Raw genomic sequence first — 24732 nt, 5'->3', positions numbered from 1 at the left:
TCAATATTTAAAAATGAGGAATACTGTTGCGAGTACAAGTGAATTTATACTTCATGGTCAGACCTTTTGACCGAATAAGGAAAATTAGAGTCATCGGACTAAGGTCATCTGAAAAGATGAATATGATACAAAAGGGATCACATCTCACATCAAATAACATACAGAAGATTTACCCAAAAGAAAATTTAAGGCTGATGAATTAGGATATAATTAATATCTGTGATGGAGGGGTAGTTTATTTTTTTAAATAATTGGAATACACTAATATAATTAAACTAATAGAGAAGAAACTCTTATTTTAGACTAGCATCTCAGTGTAGCTTTATACATATTCAAATAATGACAAAAACTCAAACAATATAAAAGGCAAATCTTATCTTTTTTAAACTCCCTTTGTTCTTTATTGCTTTATGCCTCTATCTACATTTAACTGAAATAATGTTTTCATGGCATATTCTCAAGACAGGCAGAGGGAAGCAACAGGTAGTGAAGATCTGTATGGTCTTCTCTTAATTTGATTCCATGTTTATCAAGAAGTACCTCTCATTTTATTTTGTAATGTCTGATCCAGGAAAATAATGCAAATGGAATTAAATATGCCAGATATTAATACATTCTAAATTTTATTTTGCATTAATAGGAGGTGGATGGCATCAGCAAAGCTATCATTTAATACTTCATGGTAATAATCCAAATAAAAACTCAGTGGCCAGACCTTTACAGGGGCTAGTTAAAGGTTGAACACCTTGGTATGAATCAAGACTGGAAAGGTAAAGGTAAAGGTTCCATTATTGTCACGTAATAATACACTTAGAATGTAACATACATGAAATTCTTTAACTTTGCCTCCTGTCAGGAAGACAGAGAGTCACCACTTTGTCCAGCGCCCCTCACAGAAATGAGGCCCCAGCAGGGTAAGGACAGCAGTTCCTGGCTTAAATGACCTCTATTTGACCCAATGATAATCACTATTTAATGATATGGAAATCACTACTTAAGGCAGTACAATATTTGGTAAAATATATTTTTCCATAAAATTGAGATTATTGGAAATGCCAAATTTAAGAATTACGTGGTTATTCACACTCATTCAGACATTTGTTGCAGCTTTTAAAATAATAATTGCTGAATCGTATCAATCTCATTTACTTGTAACTTTTTATTTCAAATTTATGTATTTGCCCTTTGAGTAGAAATATATATATATATTTAAAGTTACATTCTGAAAATGAGCCAGCCAGCTTTTCCAATGCTAAACAATTCAAATTCTGGATTGGATGACATACTAAAATGTGAAATTGATTATCACCAACTAATAGCCTGAATACACCTGAGACTATCTGATCTCAGAAGCTAAGCAGGCTCAGGCCTGGTCAGTACTTGGAGGGGAGACCTCCTTGGAACACCAGGTGCTGTAGGTCTCTATGACAAAGTGGCAACTTTGTCTTCCTTATGGTAGACTAAATGTAGTATCATTTCGTGACAATAATGGAAACTTTACCTTTACAAAGAATCTTCTATAAATAATTGTTTCATAAATGAGGAGGTTAGATCATCTGCTTCCAGGAACACTGTTTATCTTGAACATCTAACATTCTAAAATTTCCTTGTACAGTAATATTATCAAATAAATCTTGACATCATATATGCAGATACAGATATACCGCACTTTATGAAACTAGAGCGTCAAGCAAAGACCCATTCACTACTATTAAAGGCTATTTTCGTAAAAGTCCATTAAAATCCTTCTGTAAAAGTGAACATGGCTTTCTTCAGAAAAACTAATTTTTCGTAATTTTGGGTATACATGTATTAGGATTAGTATGGGTGACCAAAGGCTGTGTGTAAGAGGCAGGTTTTAAAAAGGGTCTCGAGAGAAAAATAAGGTAGGGAGGTGGAGGTTAATGGTGGGATTTCCAGTGGCTGAGGAATTCACAGTCACTCATGCTTTTGAATTGATTTTTAATTAAATTAAAACAATGTGGACAACATTAGTCCTATTAAAAATGATTAAATGTATTAGTTTAATTTATTTTTGTTGATTTAATGATTGAGCTATCAGAGGAATTGTTTAGAAATTGATCAGAATGACCAACAATAGAAATTTAGAACTGTTTACCCCATTGCATATGAAGCTGCCTGAAATAATATGGAGTATTTCTTCAGGAATGTGAAGATTTTTTTTTTGGAATGGAAATTCCAGGACTTTTACTCTTTTAAAGCACAACAGCAATGTGGTTTTAGAAGTTTAATACACAGTGATTATCTTTGAGAGAAGATCACAGCTGAACATCTGCAGCAGATGAGTGCAAAAATGAAATAAAGAACAAAAAGTATTGAAATAGCAAAAGATAATGATGAAAAATATCTTGGGCTTTAGCAAGTGTACCCTGAACAAATCCATTCACTCCTTTATAACAAGAAAATTAAACCATTTGTACTAAACAGTAAATATCATCATCAACTTGTTTTTCACAAAATTTATTCATATAGGAAATATCTATAATCACAAATCCAAAAGAAGTCACAACTAACCCATGCATTCTGATGACAAAAAGTGAATAGATTGGTAGAAAGATGCTATAGTTTAGCTCAGTGAATGTAAATTGAACCACCACAAGGCTTACTCTATTAATGGCAGTGACTGAAGAGTGTTACAGAGCAGAAGAAACTACGGGTGCAGGTACTTAGCGCTTTAAAAATAGCTGGCATGGTAGACAGAGTAGGGAAGAGAAAAGTTTGGATGCTTGTCTTCATCAGTCAGGGCTTTGAATACAAGTGTTGGGACATCATGTTGAAGTTGTACAAGATATTGGTGAGGCAATATCAAAACACAGTAAATACTAGAGGAACTCAGCCTGCGTCATAGTGATCATAGGTGGTAAAGGTATATTACCACTGATTCAGCCTGAGTCTTTCTTCAAGGTAGAAACAAAAATCAGGCAGGTATCTTAATTATGGATGAAAGATTAAGGGGGAAGAATGGAAGGGGGAGGAGTTCAGACCTAAGGGGGAGGAGTTCAGACCTATTAATAAGAGGAAAAGTGAGAATTGATTTTGGCTCTGTGAAAGTAGACAAAGAGAAAAGGGAGTGAAACACGATAGGCTGCAGATGTTGTGATTGTAGTAAACACACCAAAATGCTAGAGGAATTCAGCTGATCTTTTCAGTATCTAATGGAGACAAAGATATCTTGCTGACATTTCTGGCCTGAGCTCTTCAAGGAAAAGGTAGAGGCAGGATATATCAGAATTCAAACAATGGGGGAGGAATTCAAAGCAACAAAAGGTGTTAATCAGATATGATAAGAGACTAGGTAGAATTTGTCATGTCTGTCCAAAGGAGAACAGGGAATGGAGAGATGGGGGGGGGGGGAGAGGGGGGGGGATTTTTTAACAAAAGCCTGAGAAGTCGATATTAATGCCATCTGGTTGGAGGGTGCCCAGTCAGAAGATGAGGTGTTGTTCCTCCAAATTATGGGTGGTCTCAGTCTGGCAGTGCACAAGAACATGGGTAGACATGTCAGCAAGGGAATGGTATGGAGAACTGAAATGGGTTGGCCACTGCGAGATCCATGCTATTGCATTGGACAGAGCCGAGGAGCTCAATGAAGCGATCTCCCAATCTGCGTCCCGCCTCTCTGATGTAGCAGAGACCAATTAATTGTAGTTATCAGGTATTACCCTGTCCAGCTGACTTTATATTGGAAGCCTCTATCCTCAAGAACTCCTACCACTCAAGCCATATCCTCTTCACTCTGCTACCATCAAGGCACAGGAGCCTGAGGAGGAGCACAGATTCCTGAATGAACAAGGAGCCACAGTCCCAGGCTTACTTTGACTTTCTTTTTTCTTGCACTGTTTTGACAATAAATTCGGATTCTGACCTGGTACAGGCTTTATAAACTTGGTGGGGGGTGGGGGGGGGATTCCAGCTATTTTTATCAGTGGTTGTTCTTGTTCCCAGTTGAACATGGTGTGACCACGACGCAGGGTGGCGTCATGACGACACGAATCGCCAGCCAATCACGATGACCATATTTGAATAGCTTGCCCTGCCTCTTGCGTGACCGTGCTGTGGTAGCGCTGGGGTTTGATACAGGTAAGGCGGGGTTGTTGGACATGCTTCCGCCTTGACTCAGGCCGCCTTTGGTCCTTTCCCGGGGCGGTGTGAGGGGGGGGGGGTACGCGATTGCCCCCTCTCGGGTTCAAGGCTCCAATTTCGGAAGTGAGCGAGAGTCTCTTCCCTCTCCCCCCCACCCTGGCAAGTCCTTGTTAACAACATAATGCTGAAGAACTCAGTGGGTCGGTCAGTGTAGCAAAGATTAAAGATACAAAAGTTGTTTCCAGCTTTGTAACTTTATCTTTGCTACATAAAGTACACTGTCCGAGCCCCTGAGTTTCCCCAGCATTGGTTTTACAGATTCCTTTAGCTGACAGAGGCGCAGTGGAAGGATTTAAAACTGAAATTGGAATTGACAGGTTTCTGCTTCTGAGAGAAAACAAAATTGGGTTACCAAGCCCGTGCTTACAAGGCTAAGACTTGGATCTGGTTAGGGTGGAGACACAAAAGACAGCAGATGCCGAAATGTAGAGAAAAAGTCTGGAGGAATTTAGTGGGCCAGGCAGCATCTCTGAAGGGATATAGTTAGTCCTGAACCAGCACTTAAACTTTAAATATTAACTGGCCATTTCCCTTCATAGGTCCTGCCGGACCTGTGGAATCCCTCCAGGAGTTTGCTTTTTGACCTGGTTCATCTAGCCAGCTTCCTGTTTTGGGAGGGACCAAGTATCTGAATGATAAAATATGAGAGTCTGAAGATGTGAACAATGGAATAATAAGGTATTAAGAGGAATGGATAATGGTTTCAGCAAAGATAGAAGATGCAATGGCAGAAATTGGCAATATCTTGAAAATGGAAGTAGATAATTGTTGCCGTTGGAGTGGAAATGGAGAAACTTGTTTCAAACTTGCCTCCATGATCCTTCTGTATAGAGTTTGTGCAAGGAGCTGAATAAAGTCAATTTATTCATGCTGCTTGTAAAGTGCCACCAGTGTGTTGCTATAATACTTGATACAAAAATTTGAAACTGATATTGGCTGTTCCCCTTTGCAGTCAAGAGAAATGTATTGCACTATGGATATCCTAACAGTCAAGTGAATCACAAACTTCTGTGGGTACATATCACAAGAATTTTCTTAAATTAATATTTCAGAGTAGGGAACCTTGCTTCCACCCAGGTTTTCTCTCTCACAGATTTTATTTTAACTAGAAATGCTTTATTTACAATCAATTATTTAATAAAGGAAAACTGTTCAAAGTCTCTTTGCACCCTTATTGTCCTATCCATACTATTCCATCCCTGTACATTGTGAGGTTAATTTTCTATTTAGTAGCTCTCCCAACACTGTTGCACCTTGCCATTATTCTCCCCTCTATTATTTGAGGGGCTTTCCCTTGGACTCAGGCCCTTAATGGCCAGTAAGGAAGGACTCTAGACTCTGGTCCTTCCCCACTGCACCCTTACATTGGCTGTGCCAAGCCTCAATGCAGCCTGGAATGTACCAGTTGGCAGCATTCCTTTATTGACCTGAATAGTACATACCACTTTCTGTTTGGTCATATATTCAATCAGAAAGGATCCACTCTGTCGTGTCCTTTGTTTTAAAAAAAAAGATTTTCAAAATGTTAAAATTGATTTATTATTTATTTGTTACAAATGAACTAATTAGAACCGTATTTTGTTTTTAATTAGTCACGTATTCAGTATGGCACTCAAATCAATGTGGTTGGTTCTTGGAGTGGTCAGGGTACTGTGGTGCCTGGCACCACAAACAGGCTACATACATCCTGATGAATTCTTTCAATCTCCAGAGATCATGGCAGGTAAAAGAGTTGATGTGATTATTTTGGGTTTTTTAAACCCTAATAATATTTTCCTTTTTGTCATCAATTAAATGCTTTCATTTGTCTTGCATTCACAATTTAGAGAGTACCATCGCTTGGTACAGCATGTTTATATCTGCATGAACATGAGTAGCTAAATTTTTGTTTTATTTTGCTACTGGCTGCAATTTGTATACCTTAACAAGACAATTTAAAAATGATGTGAAATGCTGTTGGTCATTAGTTCATGAAATACTATACAACTAAATGAAGCCTAAAACCCTAACAAAGTGAAATGTTTTTTTTTATATACTTGTACCATTATTATCTGAAGAATTCCTTTCCAGTTAAGCCATGGAATAATAAACTTGCAATGAAATACTGCTCAATAACAACAGTGGCAAATGTGATGCAAGCTGTTTGGGAAAATGTTGGAAATAATGATAAAAATACATGGCCCATGTTAGGGTTTTAATGGAAGTTATCAAAGAAAATTGAGCAGTGAAAGGAAATTACATTCAGGAGAAAGAAAGGCAAGATTTGCTGAACACAAAAGTGGCACTGTTGAAGTGAGCAAAGTAGGGCCAGAATTGGACAAAGGCAGTGAAGTCAGAAACTGAAAGTGTAAATCAGGCTGTAGAACAGAAAGGTAGAAGGATGCCCTGGTGAGTACTGGAATTGATTTTGTTGAGCAGGGATGGCGTTGATTGATAGAGAGTAGTATTACTGGTTGGGATTGGAAGGCAGTGGCATCATTTCTAGTGTTTAGTTGTGAAGTGCCAATTGATGAAGTCGACAAAGATGATGTGATCAAACAATAATCATGGCTTTTATTAACAGAAACTCATGGTACAATAATGAAAGACAATAGGTGCATGCAGAGTTATACCCAAGGGGAATGTCCTTAACAGTAGAGATAATCCACAGCTAATGTTAGTACAGCAAGGCTTGCCAGAGGGGAGTCAGGCAGCTTGGCAGACATTCACCACAGTCTCCCCCCAGCAGAAGAAGAATTAAAATCAAAAGGACAGACCTGTGGTATTCTTCTCCCCCATGTTACGTGGACCTGAACTTAAACATCCTGCCATTGAAAAAGCCCAGGCTATTATTGAAGTTGTTCGCTACTGGAGACACTTGTCTAGCCGTCAGAAAATTTACTCTTGTCACTGATCAGAAATCTGTAGCCTACATGTTCAGTACTAAACACAAGAGTAAAATCAAAAATCATGAACGATAAGATGGCACGCTGGCGAATAGAACTCTCAATTATAATTATGAGATCCAGTACAGACCGGGCAGGTTAAATGATCCCTCTGACGCATTGTCACGATCTGCTGCTGGTGCTCAGCTGGAGGGGCTAAAAGAGATCCATAGCAGACTGTGCCACCCAGGAGTCACAAGGTTCTTCCACTACACAAGGGCTAACAACCTTCCTTACTCTCTGGAAGAAGTCAGGAAACTGACTAAAAGCTGTCCCGTTTGCACAGAATGCAAACAAGTTCACCACAAGTTGGAGGAGACATCGCTTTATCCCAGATTGGCTGCTACCATAAGTAATATGACAAGCCTGAGAATGACAAGGTAGGGCTGAGTGTACATTGGAACTGGACAATATAATTTAGATGATGCCACTGAGGGACAGCAAATAAATGAAAAACCGAAAAGCATTTCTGATCTAATAATGGTAGCAGTACTTGATTTAATGAAGGAATATTTTGCAGGGAGCTTTAATATGTGTTCTTTTCCACATGCCTGGAAGCAATGAGTCTCTTAAATTGGAGGCGTGCACTTGCTCAAGAAACAAATCATTTGTGCTGTATAGAAGTTGTATAAATGATGATGCAACCGGAGATGCCCACAAAGCTCATCATTATTCCAGTTACTCTCAAGTTAGAATATTGACATGGTATTATACCACATTAAATACAGTGTAGTATGAATGAATGCAAGTTGTTGACTCCATGCAAAGTGAGTTTTCCATGCAGGGAGTTACTTACATTTTTTTCTGGGAGCTGAGAACATGAAAATATTCAAATTGTATTTGATTTTTTAGTTAAGATTTTCTCCTTTCTCAAGCCTTTCACAAAACAAACAAAAGCAATGTTTCCTTTCTTAGGAAAAAAAAAAGATGCTGGAAACAAATATAAACAGAAAATGCTAGAAATACCCAGGAGGTCAGGCTGCATTTGTGGAAAGAGAAACCAAGTTAAAGCTTTGTACAGTCAGAGAGATGCAGCTCCAAAATGGCACCTTTGGCTCAAGGCATCTGTGGTGACCAATTACACTTATTTTTTTAAAAATTCTCTCCACATTCTTATCAGGCCTCCAGATACTACCACTCCTATACACATGAGAAGTAGGCCTACACACTGATCTATTAGTCTATGGCTGCCCCCTCTTTTGTCCATATTCTTGCACTCCTACTGCTCCTATTCACTCTTTGAAAGAGTATCTTGTCCCCATTGTCACCCTATCAGGCATGTCCTCCTCACCCATCCTCCTCTCCCCAACAGCTTTCTTGGTCTTTTCAAGACTGATAACGGGTCTTCAACCAGAAATGTTAAATCTTTTCTTCCCACAGATATGGCATGGCCTGACCTGCTGAGCATTTTCAACATTTGTGTATTTAATTCCATTCTTTTTCCTCTGCTGGCATTTTGTGGTCATCTTTTCCAACTCCGTTTTGACTTCTTGGAGAGGTGAAGGGACATGAAAAAGTACTGTGGTATTTGTAAATGAGATCCAGTGAACCTTGCATTTTTTTCACGGAAATCCTTTTCTGCTTTCATCTCATTATGCCCATAAAAAAGATGCATTATGATTTTTTTTCTTTATTTTGCTAGGATGAGGCCTCAGTGAAGCCACAATCAAAAAGAATAGCAAAGCTAAGAAGATAAATCAGAATTAGGCAATGCCAAGTATTTATTTTAAAACAAGAGGATGTAGGAGAAATTGAAGAATGAAAGAACTTCCCTAGTTTTGAAGTTCTGGAGAAGCAGAATTTCAAGCAGGAGATGGACTCATTCATCTCAATCTCCATTGCAATGAGGATTCAAGACAGAGACTAGTTATGGAGAGCAGCGAGAGAAAAACACTCGAGATTAAATAACCATAGGAATTTAGTAACAAATTGCATTGCATGCTGCTTGGATTCAAGATCTGAGAGACGAATGATCAGTTAAATGACAAACCTCTATTTAACACTAAGCAAAAGGAAAAGGAAATCTTTTGTTTCATGGAGCCACTTTTATCAATAGAGCAGATATAGTTTCACAATAAGCCAGAGGAGATCAAAAATTGTAGGAGAATTTTGTTAAAGTCAAGGTAAGGAGGTAATGTTTTCTGATGACATTTTGTTTGGGATGTATATATAACTATTAAAATGTTCTTATTCCAATGTTTCTTTGTTTTCTTTGCAGGTGATATTTTAAACCTCAAAACATTCCGTACTTGGGAATTCAATACCAGTTACCCCAGCAGATCAGTCCTTTTCCCATTGGTCACAGCAGGTTTTTCATTTACAGTCTTGAAAGCCTTAAACAATTCTGAGCTTTTTGGCAACATCATAAACAGTTACACTTTGTTGGTTTTCCCTAGATTCTACCTGACATGTCTGTCCTTTATATTGGACTACTCCGTATACCATTTAGCCGGTCTGTGGAATGCAGATCCATGGAATGCTTTAACACTGCTAAGTGGGTCACATGTCATGTTGGTTTTTTATACAAGAACATTTTCAAACAGTATAGAAGCAGTTCTGTTTGCATTGCTACTGCTGTTGGTAGGTATGGACACAAAGCAAGCAAATGTGGGTGCAGATACTGGAAAAAAGGGCAGATGGAACAGTAAATATCTTATTGGGATTATTTTGGCTTCAGGAGTTTTCAATCGTCCCACATTCATCAGTTATTCTTTAGTGCCAATGTTCCTGTGGCTTTCTTGTGATCAAAAAGGCACTTTTCAATTCAGTTTAAAACTGATCATAACAAACTGCATTAGCATTTTGATTTCTGTGATTACAACTAGTTTTCTTTTCATTGTGACAGATGCACTGTATTTTGGTTCATTATTGTCCAAAAGGGACTGGCTTTTGAACAATGAAATTACTGTGTATCAACATATTGTTAACATAAGCCAACATTTAGTTTTAACCCCTGTTAATCTTATTTTGTACAACTTGGATCAAAAAAGCCTTGTTGCACATGGTAGCCATCCTTGGTTTACACATTTGACACTGAATAGTTTCCTGTTGTTTGGTAGCCTTCATTTCTCTGCTCTTGTAGCTGGTACCAAAATAATGGTCAGTAACTTTGCCTGCAAAGCTACCTCTTGTAATTCTACAAAAAAACGTTCAGAAAAGAAATTGTCAGCACCACTTTCTTCCACTTCCCACTTTGATATGTACTTGTTCCTTGTTTATTTAATTCCAATCTTTGTTCTATCATTGTTTAAACACCAGGAACCAAGATATATTAGTCCACTCATTGTGCCACTTGTAATTCTCAGTGCTCCAAAATATAAACTGTTCCGATGGAAGGTTATTATAGTCTTGTTTAATATCTTGGGATCCTTGCTTTTTGGTTGGTTGCACCAAGGTGGTCTAATTCCTTCTCTGTCCTACCTTGAAAAAATTCTTCATTCAAAGAATCAAATGGTTAAGCAGTACGAGTATAATTTGGTATTTTACCATACCTACATGCCTCCTAGGTATCTTTTGAATGTTAAATCAAACCAAGAATTCATCAGAATCATTGACCTGGGTGGGTCTGATGTGCATGTGCTCAACAGCACAGTGCAAGAATTACTTGCCAATAGTTATTCCAAACACACGGTGAAGAATCAGGAAATGAATATCTATATCATTGCTCCAGGTACTGTTCAAAATGATATTGATAGCTGTGGATTCCAATGGAAAACTCTGAAGAAGTTCTTTCCTCATTTAACTATGGAAGATCCTCCTCACATTCCTTCTCTTGTGAAGAATGGATTGAACCAACTGAGTCTTTACATTTATGAGGTGCATATAGAGTCAAGGAACTCTGAAACCTAGTTTTACTTGTGGTGTACTCCTGTTTTATAGTCAACCTGCAACATGGGAGTGATTGGAGACGGCCTTGAATGCGATAACAGAACTTCATATTATTCACAGCATCTGAGGCTTGAAATCAACGAACTAGCAAGGTTCAACGAATGATCATCGATATACTGAACTGCTGTGTAAATAAAAATATAGGCTGAAACACTGATTTTTGACAGACTGAATATCATGGAAACAAGATACTTGGAAAATGATTCTTGTATATAAAATCATCTATACATTTCTGCATCCAGTCTCCTGATAGTTTTGACTTTTGGGTGTTTTCAAGCAGACTTTAAGATAGAAAATGTACCCAACACTAGTCATCATTTTGGTGGAATAGACCAACTGAATGTTACCTTCTGCTTTGTAATGGTGTGATCGAAGGGTGGAAGAAGTGTAAAATAAAAAAATTTAACATTTATAGGCATTAAGTATTTTGTTTTTGGGAAATAAAAAGTTACATTACCAAGCTGAATGCATTGCCAGTGCAATAAGGTTAGGGTTTGCAACATGATCATGATTTGTACGATAAGGTTCAGTGATACAAATATGCTTAGCAGACAAATGAGACATCCACATTTATTTTTAAGAAATATCTCTGGGCAAGACAACCTGGCTACTTTAATTTACATCAGTGATTTGGAAATGAATGTAAGGGATGTGGTTAGCGAGGTAGCAAATGCCAGAAAGGTGACTGTTGATAGAGAGGAGCATAGAATTGGCTGCAGTCTGAAATTCGAGGGAATAATGACAAACAGAATTGAATCCCTGTGAAATGTGAGGTGGCAATGTGGAAGGTCAAATAAGGACTGTATATGTGTGTCCGTCCAGCAGCGCCCATCAGAGTGCCACTGAGCTGCTTTAATCCAACCCCCACTCTCCAATCCTCAACCAATCAGCAAACTATTACAATTATAACATCCAATTCAGTCGGAGGGAAGTTAAAAAATCTAATAGTTTTGTAGTGGGAACGTGAAGGTGGAGTCTTGCCTGTAATCTCCAGGAAGAGTTTAGGAGCCCCTCACGACACAACCCAGCAGCAGGCACCGAACTACCACTTGGGGGTTAGGTAATTCAGTGCCTGCTGTTGTTACATGGAGGGATTCCTAAACTCTTGTTATTTCCAGCATACTGAGCCCCAACAAGTCACTTGCTTTCCATACTCAGGGAAAACCATCTATTAAATAATCATGGGTTAAAAGATCCTGACCAAGGAGTATTTCTGCTGTAGCCTGCAGATGATTCAAATTTACAAACTACTATTGCCGTTTGTCAGTGATGGGGAGTCGGTGAATGGTTGTGGATTGAATGCCTCCCAACCAGCGGGATGTGTCATGCATGTTGTTGATCTTCTTGAGTGGCAGCAAGTTACGGGGTGAGTTAAACACTTCATGATTCGTAGCCTCAGTTTCTAATCAATGTTAACCCCTCGTGATGGAGACACTGGGGGAGTCAGTGACCGTTATGCAATTTACATGGTGTAGGGTCAGGCGATGAGGTCCAACCAGCCCAACCCCTTCTCATGCACCCCTTTCCACCTGGCCCATCAATTCTATCCTGCCATCACCGGGCACAGCATACACACCCAGAGTACATACCCGGCGGATACATTTAGAATACCTGAGGAGAGGGCATCACCAGGGGAATGGGGGCTTAGTAAAGCTCAGCCTAGGGTTCATGCTCCATTGCTACCACAGTTAAAAAGAAAGATTACATTAATCTATTCGCACGTTACTGGCACACACCTTGTAAATGGACTCTCCAGCGTTGTCTATGGATCATGACCTGGAGTAGAGCTCGAGTTCATCCTCAGGGAGAGAGGCCAAGCTGCTCGACGTGTTGGGCTTTATACTCTAGGCTGGCTAGTGGGTGCCGGCTCAGGTATGCCAAAGTAGGGCAGGTGATTAAAGGAGCCAGAAATGAGGGTAATATTTTTTTTTCAAAGGAGCCAATGGCAAAGTGTATGCTTGCTGTGTAGGTGGCCTTGAGCTTGATTGATAGATGTGGTGCTTTCAAACCAGGTTTCTGCTGGAGAGTTCACATGACAACATGACTACTTTAATCTACATCAGTGATTTGGAAATGAATGCGAGGTAGCAAATGCCAGAAAGGTGATTGTTGATGGAGAGGAGCATAGAATTGGCTGCAGTATGAAATTCGAGGGAATAATGACCAACAGAATTGAATCCCTGTGAAATGTGAGGTGGCAATTTGGAAGGTCAAATAAGGACTGTATGTGTGTGTCCGTTCACACGACCCTCTATAATTAATGTACTATCCCAGGTCAATATCGAAGGACAGCCTGTGTATGTCCGAGGATCCCTGAGAAGGTTGTGAAGAATACATCAGGGATACTCCCACAAATCCACCCAGTCTCTCTCCCTCAGTTCACCTTTGTTACCTAGACTCATCACCCTCCCCAACCTGATTCTATTCGTCACCCACAGACCTATACTACTTTTCTTCCTTGATTCACCTTTCCTACCCCCCTTCTCCACCTTATTCTATCTGCCCATCGTTCTTGTTGCCCCTGTTTCAACATCTCCCCACACCCTTCTCGTTTCATTTGGGTTTTATCGCTTGCCAAGCCTTTGTCTCACCCATCCTCACTTCCTTCTATTGCTATCTTCCTGTCGGGTCTCAAAATAAAACGTCCGATCCACCCTTGGCCTCTCCAGGTGTCAGTCACTCCCTGAGTTCCACTCGTTTACCGTTTGTTCCAGGTGGCAGCATTTCTGGTGTTGCGTGGTCTGATGGGGACCTTGGGCTTCGGGACAGGGCTTTATTTCCCAGCTTTTCACATCTACCTTCCAATTCCTTAACTCAATGAAAGTGGAGACTATTCATCAAGAGAGAAATTGTATCCAGCGCATAGACAAAGGCTGCGAATTAAAGCCCATAGTCTTTGAATTGCCCCAAATCACCCACTAACACGCTGGTCCATATGGTCGGACTTAGTGACGGGACTCACAGGGCCAGACAACATCTGTGGAGCCACAACTGGAGTAACTTTTCCTTCTTCTCCAGAATTTCAACTTGAACCAAACTCTCACCGAAATCACGTGACGGAACTCGAAACATTAACAATATTCCCTCCCCGCCGCGGTCCCCACCCGCCCAATCGGATCGCGCCGCCGGCCCAGGCAACCCGCCCAATCGGATCGCGCCGCCGGCCCAGGCAACCCGCCCAATCGGATCGCGCCGCCGGCCCAGGCAACCCGCCCAATCGGATCGCGCCGCCGGCCCAGGCAACCCGCCCAATCGGATCGCGCCGCCGGCCCAGGCAACCCGCCCAATCGGATCGCGCCGCCGGCCCAGGCAACCCGCCCAATCGGATCGCGCCGCCGGCCCAGGCAACCCGCCCAATCGGATCGCGCGCCTGGCCAAATCCTGGCCGTTGGAACCGGTGGCGGGAGCGTGTCCCGTTGCACAGGTAATAAATAGCCAGCCAGGTTTGCAGCGAATGCAAGCTATTAAACAGGAAGAGAGTGTTTCCCCTCCACCCTCCACCCCCTCCCACCTCCCCTCTTCACCCTCCACCCCCCTCCACCTCCACCCCCCACCCCCTCCCCTCTCCACCCATCTCCACCCTCCATCCCCTACCCCCCTCCATCCCCTACTCCCCCTCCATCCCCTACTCCCCCTCCCCCTCCCCTCTTCACCCACCCCCCTCCACCTCCACCCCCCACCCCCTCCCCTCTCCACCCCCATCCCCAGCCCCCTCCATCCCCACCCCCCTCCATCCCCTACCCCCTGCTCCCCCTCCACCTCCCACCCCCACCACGCGAATGTGCTGTAGTTACAAGTCTAATACAAGTTCAGCAGCATCGATAGAAAGTAAAGGGTAACCAAAGTTTTAGGCCTGGCTCCTTTGACAAGCACTTGTCTATTACAAGAGGCAATAACCATATATAACCATGGTTATATTACATCATATATTACAGCACAGAAACAGGCCAGTTTGGCCCTACTAGTCCGTGCCAAACATCATCTCCCACCTAGTCCCACTGACCCGTATTTGGTCCATAACCCTCCACACATCTCCTGTCCATATACCTATCCAACCTATCCTTCTCTTTTGATTGTGTGTGAATGGTTGTTATTGTGTTGGAGTATATTTATTAGAAAGGTGATCATGTTGGTGCCAAAATTTAAGCCGTTATCTTCCTTCAAAACAACGTGTAGCTCTAATTAAGTTTGCAATCTCAGGATACATTAGCACATGCAGCTTAACCCAGTTGGTAGCCTTGACAACAGTTATTTATATAGAGTTCTAATTTGATTTAAAAAAAAATCAAACACTACACTGGAATATTAGAAACCAAATTTATTTTTTGAATATTTCACAACTTTCTCTGCAGCACACATCTGTTATTCCGAGAATGTGCGTCAGTTTCTTCAGTTTTAAGTGCCTTTTGAAAATGTCATAGTTACAATGTGGAATCTGTATCCGAGCAATATTAACATTCTTACTGGCCAAAAACATTAATTTACCACTGCTATAAAAAGGGCCAAATATGACAAGTTCAAATGGATTATTCCAATCAAATGCCAGAACCTAAAGAAAACTTCTGCACATCGTAAGGTTGGTAAACTTGAGAAATTTTGATCTTGTGTCAGGAATTGCTTGCTCGATTTATAACTTTTTTTCTGCAATCATTTGTTGATCATTATACAAGTTTATGCTATGCTAGTTAATGTCTCTAACAGGGGTGGGCAACCCTTTAAGTATTCCCCTATGCTAGAAGTCCTCTGTGATTCATCAGGGATTGCTTAAGATGGTTATGTGAGTGGGAAGGGAAGGTTGGGAACCACTAAACTCAATTATTATTGAAGTATTTTGCTTGAGAAAAATTGTCATTGGCCCATTTCCTTTGGAATTATGAAACTGTGCGCATAATGAGTCAATTAGGTACGATTAAACAATGATTTTCAAACCTTTTTCTTTCTGTTTGCATACCACCTTAAGCAATCCCTTACTAATCAAAGAGCATCTATGGCATAAGGAATACTTAAGGTGGAATGTAAGTTTAAAAAAAAATGTTGCCCACCCCTGGTCTATATCATAAATATATGTTACTGATTTGTAAAACTGCAGGAATTTGAATGTACAGTAGAATCTCCATTGTCTGGGACATATGGGGATCGTGAATGTCGGATATGTGAATTTTCTGGTTGAGTGAGACTTACTCTTCCAAGGTCAAACTAATACACATGTTGGCAGATAAAGCCTTACTAATATACCTAATACCCATAAAGATTCTTAATAGGCAGGGATAGGGAGACATTTTGAGTGAGTGATATTGGCTGGCTCTTCATCCTGGGCACTACCATTTCATTCCAATGCAATTTTATTGAAACTTTATTCAAACAGCTGCGGTGGCCGGGGCAGGACCGTGGCGCTTCGCTGCTTGAAGGTCTTACTACTGTTGCCATTTTACCCCTCTCCCTCCATGTCCTATCTCCATCTTGCCGGCTCTAACTCAAGTGTTCCGGTCAGATGCTCAGCACACTATCCTTGTGCTGACAACCCGACTCACTTCCACACAAGTGGCAGCAGCGAAAAGAAAGTGTGCTAGATCAGTGGGGCAAACCTGTGTGTGTCCAACCAAGTCTCAGCGTTCCCCTGCAGGGTCAATCTGTCCAATCCTGTATATTCAACTTCCCTCACTCACCTTTTTTTTTAGCCAGTTGTTTGAGTTTCCGGTTGATTTTTTTCAGAATAGGGATTCTACTGTAATCACTGTGGATTTAACAGAATATACTGCTGATTTATGACTATGAGAATTGGCACATTAGCACAGCTCTTAAAGCTGATACCTCTCACGCCCATCAACCTGAATTCAACCCCGATCTCCAATACTATCTGTGTGGCTCTTGGATCTTCTTCCAATTACTGAATTGCTTCCAGCTTCTTAGTTTTCTCCCATATCCCAAAGACATGCTTATGCTGGGTTAACTGGTCACCAGAGTGAAAACATAAAATGCTGGAGAAAATCAGCTGGTCAAACAGTGTCCTTTATGTAGCAAAGGTAAGGATATACAACAGATGATTCAGGCTTGAGTCCTTCATCAAGGTATGGAAGAATGTCGGCAGGCGTCGAAACAAAAGAATGGTGGGGGGTGGGGGGGTCAGAGGCCGATGGAGAAGGGGAGGGAGGGGACAACAGTGATCATGGGGAGGGCTGGGTGAAGGGTATGGGAGGGGGAGAGAACTGGAAAGGGGGAGTGGGAAAAAAAGGCAAGCAGGTTTCTCCAGCATTTTGTGTTTTTACTTCAATCACAGTGTCTTCATATTTTTGTGATTTATTACTAACCGGTCGGTCACCATAAACTGCCCCTGGTATGTACTGTGTGTGTGTGTGCTTTCATGCTGAATTTTTCAATGGCATGAAATATTTTCTTTTAAAAAATAATTTTGATACAGACTGATTCCAACTACAGCTTCAATATCCAAAATTTAAGGACCAACAACATGCTAATTTTCACAGGTCTAGGATAATAAAATTTTTTTTCAGACTTTCCAAATATTTTTTTCAAGTTTTCCATTTGTAAAGTCATGTTAGGAGCTTCAGGTAGGATCAGACTTGGAGCGTAGAAATTAATTTGTAAAAGTGGAGAAATGTGTGCGCTTTGGGTAGCTAAATTTTTGGATATTGAGAGATCAAAGGAAATAACATTAAAACGTAATATTTACAATTTTTCTAGTGATTGTTTTTGATGGAACGTAAAATAATCTGGCTGACTTTTGGGCTGTTCAGAATACTCTGGTGTCTGGCTCCCCAAACAGGCTACATACATCCTGATGAATTTTTTCAGTCGCCAGAGGTTATGGCAGGTAAATATCTAGTCACTGCAAAACATTCCTTGTTAATTATTTTATTTCCTTCTAGTAGTTAGCTCTGTGTTGCTAAAGTTTAATATGCCTTGGATCCTAACTGAAATGGATTATTATGTGCTTGATAAGTACATGTGCTCTGTTCATCCTGAACAGCTGAGACTCAATAATTCTCACCTCTGGGGCAATGTCCATTGCAAATCTCATTGAACACCTAAATAACTGTGTTCTTCATACCAATAATTTTAGTTGCTTCCAATTAAAGTGTCATTCTTCATGTAGTGACTATGTTGGACTGTGTGTGAACAGGGGAACAGTTTATCTTTGGAAGTGTAATGGGCCACCAGATATACTTTGCCTCTCAGAAAGGGTAGTTTGGACTATTTTCAGCAAATCAAACTGGTATCAAATTAATATTTTGAGGAATAAATAATTGTAGTTTGGGAAAAGAGCAGGCAGATATAGTACATTCTAGGTTGCTCCTGTGGAAAGACTAGATGGGATTTTCAATAAGGAAACTACCAACTATCCAGCTTATTCTTTAGTCTCCACTTGCCCCCTCCCCCCACCATTCCTGTAGTATTCATTCAGTGCTGGTTTGACTTTTTCCCCCAGATAAAACCATTCACTTAAAAAAATTATTTTCCTTGTACCTGTACAGACCACAACCAGTGAGAATTAGTAAGAACTAAGAAGGGCTGCATTCTGAGCACCCTACTCTACTCGTTTTACACCTTCGACTGTGCTCGGTATGACAACAACAGCATCTACAAATCTGCTAACCATGCATGGTCGTGGGTTGTATAAAAAGAGGCGATGAGTCAGCATTCAGGAGGGAGATTGAAAACGTAGTTGAATGGTTCACCAACCAGAACCTCGCACTCAATGTCTCCAAAACTAAGGAGCTGATTATTGACTTCAGGAAGGGAAAACCAGATGTGTACAATCCAGTGATCATTGGGGGATCAGAAGTGGAGAGGGTGAGGAAATTTAAGTTTTTGGGAGTCACTATCTTGAAGTATCAGATCTAGCAACACCAGGTTGAGAAACTGCTTCTTTCCACGGGCAGTGAGATTGCTAAGTGACCAAAGGACTTGACTTTGTTTGACTTGATTTAGTCCATTCTATTTTCCACTCTGGTAAGTTGTAGCGTTGTTTAAGGAATTAAATCAATTTTGATCAGGTGAATGCCAGTTAGGAACAGAATTAGGTCACTCAGCCATCGAATAAGATCATGTATGTTCTGATCGTAACCTGAACCCCTTTATCCTGCCTTCCCCTTGCGTGCTTTTTCATTTCTTTATTAATCTGTCAGTCACTACTTTAAAAACATTTAGAAATTTTGCTTCTATCATCTTTTGAGGAAACATTGTTTTAATAACATTCAACTCTCAGAGAAATTTAAGTCAAATTTATTGTCATCTGATTGCACAAGTACAACCCTCTCCGGTCCCCGGTGCAAAACACACACACGCACATGCACACGCACACCCACACAACCAGACATAACACACAAACAATGCATATGCAGGCCAGTATTCATACATATAGATGTATGAATGGATAGATAGAGAAACATTATTTTGTGAATATTGGTTAATGTGAGCAGTTCATTTGGTCGTTCAACATTCTCACTGCCCATGAAAAGAAGCTGTTTCTCAGCCTGGTGGTGCTGGCTCTGATACAGTACTCCTGTATCTCTTTCCTGAATGGAGCAGCTGAAAGATGCTTGTGCGGTGTGGAAGGGATCCTTAACAATTTAGGACCCATTGTTTAGACAACGGTCAATGGGGTGGAGAGAGACATGATTGATCCTCTTTACCACTCGTGGTCCTGTAGATAACCTCTGATCCACATCTCTGCAGCAACTGTTGTGGTGCAGCAATCTATGGTGCTCTTGATAGCTCCTGTAGAAGATTGACGGTCGGTAGCCTTGTCCACTTCAGACTTCTCAGGAAGTGGTTACTGTTGTGCCTTCCTAACAAGTAAGGAGATGTTGGGTGTCCAGTCCATGAAAGGTCACTAGTTAAGTGAACTCGAAGGAACTTGGTGCTTTCCGCTACAGAGTTGTTGATGTGTGGTTCCTGGTTCTCCTGAAGTCCATTAACATCTCCTTTGTCTTGTCCACATTGAGACTCAGGTTATTGCTCTCACTACCTCTTCCCTGTGTGATGCCGACTACTGTTGTGCCATCTGCAAACTCGATGGATCTAGTGATGCAGTTGTGGGTCAGAAGTGTGAATAGGAGAGGGTGAGCGCCAGTACTCAGCGTTAGCGCTTTTTGTCCTGTTACTGACCTGAACAGGCTGTGATCCAGAATCCAGTTTCAGAGAGGGGTCATTACATCTGTTGTAAATCTCTTGGCAGCCCTTTGTTTTTAAATATAACCCTAGTTCTAAATTCTCAATTTTCACACAAGAGAAAATATCCTCCCTACATCCACCCCATCAACAATCAAGATCTTGAATGATTCAGTTAACTTACCCTTTAGTCTTCTGAACTCAAACAGCTCAAATTCAAGCCAAACCTTTCCTTATAAGACAATCAACTCTTTCCAGATGTCAATCTGGTTTACCTTCTCTGAACTCCTCCCACTATTTTGATGTTTTTAAACAAGACCATCACTGTAAACATGCTCTAGATGTGACCCATATAGATAACAACTTCCCTGCAAGTGGAATGAGAAACTAGGGGACTCAGCAGGCTGTGTGTATATGTATATAAAGAGAGACCGAGATAGACACCCATACAATGACAGCAGGTGCTGGGATTTTGAGCAAAGAATGAGCTGCTGGAGGAATGCAGCAGGTTAGACTGCATTCCATGTACTTACCCATTCCTGCACTTTGTAACTTTTCTCCCTCCCCCCGGCCCCCCCTTCCCAGTGTTGTGTCCCTCCACCCATCCAATATCCTATCACCTCCAGGTCCCTCTATCAGCTTCTTTCCTCCTTTATATTCACCCTTTTAAATCTTTAGTCTCAATAAAGAGTCCCCACCTGAAACATTGACCATTTCTACCCATGGATGCTGTCTGACCCATAGAGTTCTTCCAGCACTTCCTTGTTTATTCGTAGTGAGAGATGTACAGTTAAAGTTTCATGTCAGGACCCTTTTTTTTTGAGACTCTGAACTTCTCTGCTTCTTTTATTCAGTTCACCTAACATTAAACAATTACATTCTTTTAACTTTCCTAATGACTTGCTAATCACTTTTTTAAATCATGTACTTGGACATCCAGATCCCTCCATACCTAAATCTTTCTAGGTGTTTATATATGCCCATATTTAAGATTATTATTTAGGTTTCATAATTCAGCTGTTTAATTAGTTCTCCAAATACATTACTTTTAAATCTTGATGTACCTTAAATAATATTATCAATATCTCAGCCCTCTCGATTTTTGTGTTCAGAAAAGGAGAAATAGGAGGTTTAATTTCAGTATTTCCATTGAGGCAGTATCTCATAATTTCACTATTTGCTTGTTTCGGTTTTCAGTTTATGGTTCACATTAACAAGCTAAAACAAATATATACAGCATTTTTTAAAGAATTAAGTAGATTATATAAAGTAATTTATGTTTCTATCAAGCTCCTTATCCTTTCTTTGTAGGTGACATTTTCAAGTTGAAAACCGTCCACCCCTGGGAATTCAATACGTGTTATCCTAGCAGATCAGTTTTTTTCCCATTAGCCACAACAGGATTTTCATTCACAGTACTTAAAAATTTGGAAAACTGTGGCCTATTTGACAACATTGTAAACAGTTATACTTTGTTGGTTTTACCCAGATTTTATCTGACATGCCTGTCTTTTATATTAGACTACACAGTATACAGTATAGCCTGTCTCTGGGATGCAGACCCATGGAATGCTTTAACACTGTTGAGTGTGTCACATGTGATGTTGGTTTTTCACACCAGAACATTTTCAAATTCTATAGAAGCAGGTCTTTTCTCATTGCTGCTGTTATTAGTGGCTGTCGACACAAAGCAAACAAACGTGACATCCGATGTTGGGGAAAAGAACAGAAAGAAGAATGTTTATCTGGTTGGGATTCTTTTGGCCTCGGGTATTTTTAATAGGCCCACGTTCCTAGTTTATGCTTTAGTGCCAGTGTTCCTCTGGCTTTCTCATGATCAGAAAGGCACATTTCAGTTCAGTTTTAGAACGATTTTGTCCAATATGTTTGGCATTTTTTCCTCTGTAATTGTAACCACTTTTACTTTCATTATGATAGATACATTATATTTTGGTGTAATGATTTCTGAAATTCACTGCTTTTTGAACACTGAAAATGCTGTACATAAACACATTGCTAATCTACGACAACATGTAGCGGTAACTCCTCTCAATTTCATTGTGTACAACTTGGATTGGGAAAATCTTTCTTCACATGGGAGACATCCCTGGTTTACACATCTGACTGTGAATGGTCTTGTACTGTTTGGTACTCTTCATTTGTCAGCCTGTGCATCTGGTATCCAAATCCTAATTAGCAAACTTGTGCGCAGTGGGGAAAGTCACGTTCCAAAAGGACAGCAATGTGAACAGAGATTGGCAATGACTGAATATTTAATTTTGGTTTATTTTGTTCCTATGATTGTTCTTTCTTTATTTTGTCATCAGGAAGGACGATTTCTTAGTCCACTTATTGTACCAGTTGTTCTTCATTATATTTTAAAACATAAGACATTGAGGTGGAAAACTGTAATTGTTCTCTTTAACATTTTATGTTCAGTATTTTTTGGCTGTCTACACCAGGGTGGCTTGATTCCTTGTATTTCCTATTTAGAAAAAGCTCTCCATTTAAAAGATTCTGTAATTGACCAAGAGGAATACATTTTGATATTTTATCACACTTATATGCCTCCTAGACATCTCCTGAATGTCAAAACAGACCAAGAATCAATCAGAATCATTGATCTAGGAGGGTCTGATGTTTCTGTGCTCAACAGCACAGTGAATAGATTTTTTGGGAACTTTTCTTCTTTTGAGAATAACCAAATATATATTTACATCATTGCTCCAGGTACTCTAGAATATACCTTTAATTATTGTAACTTTCAATGGAAATCTAATGCCTCCTTCTTCCCCCATTTGTCTATGGAAGACCCTCCTGATATTTCTAAAATTTTTTCCAACGATATACTGAGCCAGCTGAGTCTTTACATTTTCAAGGTACAGATAATAGGAAAGAATTCTAAAACTTGAAGTCTGCTGTGTTTTTGCTGATTTTATCTATTTTGTTCTTCTGTATTTTCGAGGTTTCTTTGCAGATGTGCTGGAATTGAACATGCTAGAATCAGAAATAAAAATAAAATGCTAGAAACACTCAGCATCCATGTGTAAAAGTAGATGACTCAATTTTCTTGTTTATTTTCATTGTGTGATGACATTGTTTAATGGGTTTAATGTATCATATATGTTGAACATTTAGTGGGTGGGGAGGGGATGGGAAGGAGGGAGGGAAGGGAGGGGGGGAGAAAGGGCAGAAAATGACACTGTGTATATTCAAGAGGGAAATGTTTATGTGTATTTTGGTCAATATGGTTCATTGTGTGAAAAATAAAAAAAATTAAAAAAAAAAAGTTAGTATTTTAGAATTCCCTAAATTAGTGGTTTTAAAACTTTTTCTTTCCATTCACATACTATTCTAATCAAAAAGCATTTATGGCACAGGGATTACTTAAAGTGGTATGTGAGTGGAAAGAAACGTTTGAAAGACACTGGTCTAAATGGTTGAGCAGGATGTCAAATTCACGGTCTGGATTACACCAAACAACAAATTAAAAAAAAAAATTTTGAAAGTTCCTGGAAAGAAAAAGGGGATTATGATAGACAAATTCAATATGATAGACAAATTCAATCTGAACACAAAAAATAATTTCAGATTTGCTGTATCATGTAGAAAGTTAAGAGAAACATTAAATGAACATTTAATGAATTTAGCACATTTAATCGCATAATGTGTCAATTCAACTGATTTTTCATTTATACTCAGCATCTGATGCCTCTCGTCTCCAACAATAGTTGGCCAGCATTGATGAATTCCAGTTAACCTGATACTGCTTTTTCAGGGTCGCAATATCCTGGTGAAACCTTTTACCAGGTTTATCACTGACTACATCAAGATCAACAAAGAAGTTCCAAGTGCGAATGAGGAAAATGAATTTTCAGTGACATGTTGCACTTTGTGGTTTTGTATCCTTGAAGTAGACTTAAAATATGCAAGAAATCACAAAAATAGGTTGTAGCTAAACATCAATGTGATAGGAAAACTTAAGGCGTTCTTTTTTATGTGTGTGTGTGCTCAGCAGCCCAAAGTCCATAAAATTCACCCAAAAATGATCAGGAAGAAAAATCTTAATTGCCCAGTGTTATTAGTCTAATAGTTTATTAATTAATAATTTGATTATTATTACCATTGAAATAATAGTTTCAGAATATTTATTGAATCTGACATAATTCAGGATTTCAGGTGTGAATCACTCTTGGACATTGGCCACAGGAATTGAATCACAAAACCTATTATAACATTACAATTTAAAAAAAAATCACCTTAAATTGTAAAAACAAGTCTAATCTCCATTGGTGAAACATCAGAAACCATATATAATTCATAAATTTTCCAGCCATTCACCTTACACCCCAAGCACTCTTCTATTTCAGACCTTTTGTGAGAGAGTTGTGACGTGGTGCCACAGCTTGATGTTTGATCTTAACCTCAGGAGTTATCTGTGCAATCTCCCTGTGACAGCATAGGCTTTCTCTGGGTTCTCAGGTTTCCTTTCATTTTTTAAAGATGTTTGTTAGATTAATTGTTTTGTGTAAATTATCCTTTCATGTAGGGATGGCAAAAGAATAAAAAGCAGATGATAATGGTTATGTGCAAGGCTACAATCATGGAAGTCAAGGGGGAATAGAAT

The 24732-nt window shown here is 39.8% G+C and overlaps 3 protein-coding genes across 7 annotated transcripts in view; 2 read left to right on the top strand and 1 right to left on the bottom strand.

Moving 5' to 3' along the window:
• The window catches only part of meltf (melanotransferrin), a 64911-nt gene extending 50890 nt beyond the window's left edge, over nt 1-14021 (bottom strand). Inside the window, exons 1-2 of one of the 3 annotated variants that reach the window (XM_069897256.1) lie at nt 13939-14021; nt 12713-12995 (exon numbers count right to left, since the gene is read on the bottom strand). The gene's annotated coding sequence lies outside the window, so the exon portion shown is untranslated. Of the gene's footprint in view, nt 1-12712; nt 12996-13678; nt 13776-13938 lie in introns of those variants that run through there. The other 2 variants (XM_069897255.1, XM_069897259.1) reach the window with 2 other exon arrangements.
• On the top strand, nt 856-11388 carry LOC138742606 (GPI mannosyltransferase 4-like). Of its 3 annotated transcripts, XM_069897246.1 has the most exons (5): nt 856-914; nt 3967-4101; nt 4704-4842; nt 5757-5887; nt 9307-11388. In XM_069897246.1, the coding sequence occupies exons 4-5, from the start codon at nt 5770-5772 to the stop codon at nt 10935-10937; spliced, it is 1749 nt and encodes a 582-aa protein (XP_069753347.1). In that variant the 5' UTR covers nt 856-914; nt 3967-4101; nt 4704-4842; nt 5757-5769; the 3' UTR covers nt 10938-11388. The 3 variants fall into 3 exon arrangements, with proteins under 3 accessions (XP_069753347.1, XP_069753346.1, XP_069753348.1); XM_069897245.1 differs by lacking the exon at nt 4704-4842; XM_069897247.1 differs by lacking the exons at nt 856-914; nt 3967-4101; nt 4704-4842 and adding an exon at nt 4151-4227.
• LOC138743602 (GPI mannosyltransferase 4-like) lies at nt 12276-23142 on the top strand. Its single transcript, XM_069899116.1, has 3 exons — nt 12276-12342; nt 14146-14400; nt 21417-23142. The coding sequence occupies exons 1-3, from the start codon at nt 12276-12278 to the stop codon at nt 23015-23017; spliced, it is 1923 nt and encodes a 640-aa protein (XP_069755217.1). The 3' UTR covers nt 23018-23142.
• The last annotated feature ends 1590 nt before the right edge of the window (nt 23143-24732 follow it).

The sequence above is a fragment of the Narcine bancroftii genome, chromosome 9 (genome assembly GCF_036971445.1).
Source record: "Narcine bancroftii isolate sNarBan1 chromosome 9, sNarBan1.hap1, whole genome shotgun sequence".
NCBI classification, from domain to species: Eukaryota; Metazoa; Chordata; class Chondrichthyes; order Torpediniformes; family Narcinidae; genus Narcine; species Narcine bancroftii.
The sequence above is the reverse complement of the archived record's forward strand: the minus strand, read 5'-3'. Positions and strand labels throughout refer to the sequence as shown.